Source organism: Apium graveolens, chromosome 8 (assembly GCF_009905375.1).
Source record: "Apium graveolens cultivar Ventura chromosome 8, ASM990537v1, whole genome shotgun sequence".
NCBI classification, from domain to species: domain Eukaryota; kingdom Viridiplantae; phylum Streptophyta; class Magnoliopsida; order Apiales; family Apiaceae; genus Apium; species Apium graveolens.
The window spans coordinates 8,721,775-8,729,254 of NC_133654.1; the positions used below are offsets into that span (position 1 = coordinate 8,721,775).

Here is a 7,480-nt window from a genome sequence, read left to right on the forward strand (position 1 = left end):
ACTTGACTATTCTTGAAGAGATTATTGCCCCCCACTTAAGCTGTGATGGAATGCAGCAATATCGCTTACAGGATAAAACAGCAACAGATCAATCTGGCCACAGAACCAACAATGATCAACGGCGACTCGCACCTCAGTTTGCCCAAAAAACCTATGCAACTCTTATATGTTTGCGAGGTAGGCACCGAGACTTGTATCATTTTAATCTCAAGTATACCTCTCAATATATAGGCATCTCAAGTTGCTCTTCTTCTATTTTACTCGATGTGGTACACCAAGTAACAAAATAGAAAAAGTAAACAAAATGGGTTTTCCTTATTATTTATATTATATCCTGATTAATTAATATTAATATTACAAAATATATTCAGAGTATGATTAAAATAATCCTTACTCAATATATTTTATATTAATAATTAAATAATCAATATAAATAATTAAACTTGTAATAGAAAAGAAAAATATAAGAGTTCCCACTAGCACTAGGCCACACAGGCATTGCACTTATGCTAGTAGTTGTAAACAACACTAACACAAGATTCTATATAAATTCAATATCTTTCTTTTACAATACCAATGTGGGATAAAATCCCCATAACCCATTTCAAACAAGCAACTTTGTCTCAATATATTCATGGATTCCACTAAGAAAATATCTTAGATCCAAATATGAAAGTTTAAGTCCTCATGTCAAGGAACAACCTCCAAGTGTTAGTTTCCGGAAATCATATCAAGAACATATATAAAATATGACTCAAACTTTCCATTTTCTAACAGGCATATGTCATTCATATGACTTACTCATATCCTTTCAAAGATATATATATATATATATATATATATATGTGTGTATGTGTGTGTGTTGGTAGAATAACTAATGGGTGCAGATGGAAACCTATAGTTACAACTCTTTTAGAAAAATAAAAAAAATACAATCTTCTTTGAGACTTGATATGATCACTTTTTTAACGATTTATTTTGCCCTAATTTGTTACGAGGTGCTCGTACCGGACACAATAAGTAAGAAGGAGGACAACTTGTAATATTGATATCCTTCCTAAATTAATATGAGGAACAAAAATATGAGTGTGTATATTATTTAGAGAAATTTAAAAAGCTTAAACTCTTAGATTGCACGCATAAAAAAATCTAATCATTTCTATAATATTGTTTTTAAGAATTAAACTACTGTACATTTCATTTTACTTTATAGCGAAGGCCATTTACTTTGATATTTTTCTTTCCAAATAAATAACTGAAGCTATTTAATCAAGTTTCTTTTCCCAAAGAAAACCCAAATTTCTTTATATATTCTTCTTCTTTAAATGCAGTATATTTTAAAACATAAAAAAAATTAAAAAGTATCATACATTATTAATAATTTTAGTTGGTTCTATAAACAAAATTCTAACAATCTACATGTATCATATGATTTTTTTCTGTTAGAGTTCATAGTCAATGTGGAGGAAATAATTTCACATATGAATTGATATGAAATTGGTCGTCTATAGTAGCACAATGAGTTCAGTAGTAAGGCCAATGTCACCAATTTGATATAATTATAGGTTTGAATGTTCAATTTGAACCCAATTTGTTGGTTAATGTATATATCAAACGGGTAATTAAGATTTTGTAACTATTATTAATTATGTAAGTGTGTGTGTGTTCATGGATATGAGCATAGTTGGATGTACTAAAGACTTAGAAGGGACGGTGGTGTCGCTTGGGTAATCACCATGTATATGGACAAGAAGGATGTATGTGCTTCATGTATGTAAATATTGAGATCAAGGGTTATAACAGTGGAGAAAGTAGATTAAGAAAAAATGAAACTACTGATTCTCCGTGGTGTTGATCAAGCTTTATTCCGACTGATTACCTCTTAAATAAATTTGTATTAAGTATTTACTTATTATGTGGGTGTGAAAAAATTATTAATATTACATTACTTTTGTATAATTTATGAAAATAAAATATTTCACTCAATATTGCACTATATTGTCCTAATGATTTAAGACGTGGATTTTGCATATAAGAACTCCAACAATATGACTTATAATTGTGCCTTATTATCAAAAAAATAATATATTTGAATTATAATTGGAGGGAAGGGAAAAGATGAGACAAAAGAGATGTGTTAATCATAGATAATATATATTATGTAAATATATATTGATACATCGGTGTACACTACGTAACTTAAAAGATCTAAGGTTTTAAAAAAAAATCACCTATATATATGTATGTATATAGGGACTTATCCCAGTCATTATTGAATGGAATCCCAGTCATCGTTGGATGGAATACACCAACTGCAATGTTTCATTAAGGTAGCTCTCACCTTCCGCAATATTTTCTTGCGACCGGTGTATCGCAGCAAAGTTGGCTTTGGATAATTTGCCTATATATTTATAACAAAATCCTAGAAACAAAACTTTACATATAAATTTCACAAAAAAAAGGATTAACCATCATTATCTTCATTTTTATCGTCGTCCACTACATTTTTCTCTCGAATTCGTTGATTCTCCTCATTAGGTGTACCATGAAATATCTGACTCGTAGTATTGATGCAGACCCCTTATTCTTAATTCCTATAATACTTCTTCTTAACTAGATCGTACTACAAAACCTTTTTTGGCTTCCCAAAAGTAAATGATTATCAAGCTTCAAAAATGCCAGTGGCTGGTAAAATGTGGATGCTACATTAAGGTAACCTATTGGTCCAAGTATCTCCTTCTTCGTCCCTTTACAATAACCATGTGACTCCAATTTTCGCAGATTGTCATCACATCGTGAATGATACATAAAAGGGCACACAAAGCGATAGCTGACCGAATATAATACTTCAAAATGTGATACTCACTTTCTGTTACAATAATTACAACTGTAATACAACAAAAAAATACTACATTATATAAGAAATTCGAGTTGCAACTCAATTCTTCTATTAACCAATGCAACACTAGTAAAAATGTCTACCAAAATTAATGACGTTGCGTGTGGGGTCCACCCCTGCTGACTGCTTGTATGGAAGTGATAACATAAGCACATGGGACCCACCTTTAATGATGTCAAAGTGGAAAAATATTAAGATTAAAGAAACTCATTTTCAATTTTTTCTTCCTTTAATTGGCAATACTGATGAGTTAGTGTGACTAAAATTTTACGTGGACATTTTATTCAACTAACCAATAGTAAATTTAATAAATCTTATTGATATTTGCATCATAAAATTAAAATTTCATTCTAAATTTCAATTTATAAGATATATTTTTAATAAACTACATTTTGAACACTATTTTCTAAACTTTTTTTGAATTATAAAATATTCACTTTTTTCGAAAGGGAGAGGATAAGTTAAGGGTAAATATTTAAGTTATATGTGCACGAGGTGAACCGGAAACAAACTGCGCCGCAAGATCACGTTGAATTGCAAATCATATACGTCTAAATACATGTTCAGCTAAATCAGCACTTACTACATTCTTATTCATGAATTTTGTACTCTTCTAAAAAATTATACAGCGTCATAAGCCAAGTAAACCAAAGTTGTCAAAAGAAAATAGCATAAAATTATGTTGGTTATCTCTACATACTTGATCATGCTTATTTAGATTTACTTCCACTGATTAAACTGCCACATGAACAACAATGAATGCCCTGTTACAAAATTCTATTAAAGGAAAAACACCTGTAAAATAAACACGAGTATGTTTTCCCCCATCCCAACTGTACAAAATTTTTGAGCATGCTCAGATTCCAGACAATGGAAAACTGCTGCTTGTCGCTTGCAAAAGTTAAATTCAGTGGGTAGATTTTTACAAATATCGCTAAAGTACTGACCTGCCAAGTATTGCACTGATTTAGGGGGGCAGACCCTTTAGTTGTGGATTGTGCCAAATCCACATCCGATAGTAAAAACTTTAAAGATTCTTGTGCTGAAACAAAATAATCTCTATAAGGAATTGTATCAAACTCTTGTAAAATCTGCTTTTGCAGATCAACGGACTGAATCCGAGAAGTCACAATGGCGAAAAAATTAGCATCACCTACCGCATATACACCTAACCCACCCCTTCGAACAGGCAGGTTTGTTAGTCTTCATTAAAAGGCACCAAATCCAAGTCCTTCATACGTCACAGTATTATCTAATGCCTTCCCTAAAGTGGTGTCGAACTGAGATGAAACTTCTGTAAAGTACTATGGTGGATAAGTGTGTGGAGAATAATACAGTTTACTCAGACCCATGCAAACTCGAAGGAGCACTAGGGTCATATTGGGGATCATTAAGCTTCTTGAATGCACCCATAAGCTCTACACATTTAGACACACTATTCTTAGTAAAATCCTTAAAAAATCAGCATCCATGCTTATAACTCCACCATGAAGTTTAACACCGACCTGAGGTTTACCAATATCCGGAGGAAAGAGCCAGTCCTTAAATATACATGGATCATTATAAGCCAAAATACCTATTTTCCTGCAATATTCATATCTAAACCCAAACCATGCCCTAAGATTGGATAATATTTAAGGCATTAGCGACCTTAACTGAATCTCTGATTGAAGACAGACCACAAATTTCAAAAGCACTCAGAATGTGCTTCTATGACATGGTATGAAGACCCTTAATGTACACGCGTGTAGAATAAGAAAACGCATTCAAGCTTCACATGAGGAATTATTACATACAACCATAGCCAAGGCAGACATAAGAGCCCCTAATATGTACTCCAAATTTCTACATGCAGAAGGAAAAAGAACATTGGAATACCTTTTAAAGAGTTGAGGCATCCAAAACACGTGGTTGGGTATTAATTTCAGAAGCGGGTAAATTATCATCACTTCCAAGCAATCATTTTACGGGGAATACCCCAAATATAAGAGAAAATATAATCATCTAGTTCATATGTAAGAGGTAAGATAGATTTCCCAATAGCATGTTTATAATTTTTAATAAGAATGTTCATGCAATTACCACAAAACCAATATTTAACTAGACTAAGCCCAATACAAAGATCATTATCAAGGAAGTCTTTATAAGAAGTAACCTGAGATTGGGAAAAAAAGGTGATGGTTATGGAGATGAACAATGAAATATGAAGGTGTAAGACCTCTGTCCTGAACACTATCATCTGAACAATTATCAAACCCTTTAAAAGGACAATGAGTATATGTTTTATAACTCTCTATTTACCCCAAATGTACTTGAGAAGACTCAAAATGCTGGTCAACAAATGTTCATAACTTGAAATTTCTTATAAATAATTTATTAAACACTTTATAAGCAAACTCGGAATAAGAAATGAGAATTTACTTCACTCTCAAAAAACTGTCCCAACACACCTAAATACTAGTGATGACAATTTAATTATTTTGTCTTAGCTTTTCATGAAATACAAATTTAAAATTTTAAAATACATATGTTGATGAGTTCGGGAAGTTGTTCAGTAAAAGAAGGTGAGAGTAAAACAACAAATTAATTTCCCCAACCGGGTTTGCTCTTTGTTTAGTCATATTCAAAGACTGGCCAATTTAATTGTTATCTTTGATTATATATGAGTGTTGCGGTTAAAATAAGAAACTTGAAGTTTCTTTTCTCTTAAAGAATGACCCCATCATACCTAAATATTATTAGTGATGAAAGTTTAGTTAATTATTTTTTCTTACCTTTCATGAAATACAAGATTTGAAATTTTAAACTAGAGTTCGAGAGTTTCAGAAGAAGTTGTTCATTAAAATAAGTTGAGAGTGAAACCATCAAATTAATTATTTTATATATTCGTATTAGTATGTAATATGTGCCATGTATATTCTAATTCTAATATGTTGCTGGTGTGACTCGAACCTTACACTTATATATTGTAAATTATAAATTTTAATTTTGATCTAAAATATCTAACAGCGCCAAATTGAGTGACAAGATTAACTACTTTTCATTGTTTCGTCTTTATATAATATTATAGATTGATATCAATATATATGAACACATATATCTTATATGTATATGTAATATAAAAATTTACCTGTACAAATATATGCCGAAGCAAGACACATACTTTTTGTATTATGGAATAAAAAATAGTATGGCTTTAATAAATTTGATAAATATGTATATTTATCTTTTGCAAAACTACATTAAAATAATATATTGAATGTTATGTTTCAGTTAATCTTAAATGTAATTATTTATTATTTTGGTTGATAAAATAAATTGAAAAACAAACTTTTTCTTTTAAAAACATGAAAAACATAATTTTAAACATAAAATATAATATAAGCCTTTTTTAGGTAAACCTGGTCAATCTTGTTAATCTTATATCCACACAAGGGGCACAAATAACAATCCCAAATACAATACATCCCAGCCCTAAATTGCCTAAATCTCAAACACAGTTGAAAGATGAGAAGATCTACGGGGACTATTCCGGAGGACCTAATAAGAGATATATTGCTGCGCCTTCCTTCAGAGACCGTAGTTGAATTAAAATTGGTTTGCAAATCGTGGCTGGCCCTCATTTTAAGCCCTAATTTCACTAAAGCTCACCTTACAATCACAGCCGCCGAAGAAAAAGACGTTCTACACATCGTCCGTACTTACGTCAATGGAAATAAATCAACCTCGGTACTCAGCAACTTGTCAGTACACCTCATTTTCCATCAATATTTCGTGATAAACTTGTTGGTTGTGGTTGTGGTATTGTCTGTCTTCGTTCTACTAATGGTTCTAATATGTACCTTTGGAACCCTACTAACCTTTCCAAACGCATTCCCTCCCCTCCTTTCATTGCGATGATGATGCTCTAGGGTTTGGTTTTGATGAGATTGACAACGATTTCAAGATTCTTAGGGTTGTTTGAAGATTGAAACTGATATTTTCACACCGAAATACGATGCCCAAGATTGTGTAGAAATTTATTTTGAGGTCTATTCTTCGAATACAAATGCATGGTGAAAGCTTGGGGATAATAAACCTATTGATCTTCCTTACAAGTTTGGTGAATTTCATGTTACTGTCAACACTGGACTTCTCTGTTGGGCTACATGTTATGGCATCATCACTTTCGACTTGCACACTGAAGTCCTTACTTGTAATGGTATTAACTACACCGTTCCTACTTTTGATGGTAACATGAGTAACATCAACAACTATAATGATATGGATAGTCATGCTCTTGTCACCAACTTCAAGGATTCTATTGCTGTCATTATCTATAAGCGTAGTAATTATCAACCTATTTATAAGTTGAATTTGTGGGCGTTGGATAATATGGAATGTCTTCGTGGTAGTGGAATCGATGCTTCATGGACTTTAATCTTCAACATTGATGTGAATTTGCCTATTGACTTTGTTCAAGGTTACCTTAATAGTGGTGATCTCCTACTTGATCTGTACCAGAACAGTTGGTATTTGTACAATCTCGACAACAAAGAAGCCAGATATTTCACGCAATCATTCTACCTTTTACAAATATAG

The 7,480-nt window shown here is 31.9% G+C and overlaps 1 protein-coding gene across 1 annotated transcript; it reads left to right on the forward strand.

The window, feature by feature from the left end:
* Positions 1–6,406: 6,406 nt before the first annotated feature.
* On the forward strand, positions 6,407–7,480 carry LOC141679249 (uncharacterized). Its single transcript, XM_074485753.1, has 2 exons — positions 6,407–6,628; positions 6,962–7,480. The coding sequence occupies exons 1-2, from the start codon at positions 6,407–6,409 to the stop codon at positions 7,478–7,480; spliced, it is 741 nt and encodes a 246-aa protein (XP_074341854.1).

Coding starts and splice junctions, on each gene's coding strand:
- LOC141679249 (XM_074485753.1), top strand. CDS start 6,407: ATGAGAAGATCTACGGGGACTATTCCGGAGGACCTAATAAGAGATATA. Junction 6,629..6,961: donor ATGGAAATAAATCAACCTCG/GTACTCAGCAAC, acceptor GCATGGTGAAAG/CTTGGGGATAATAAACCTAT.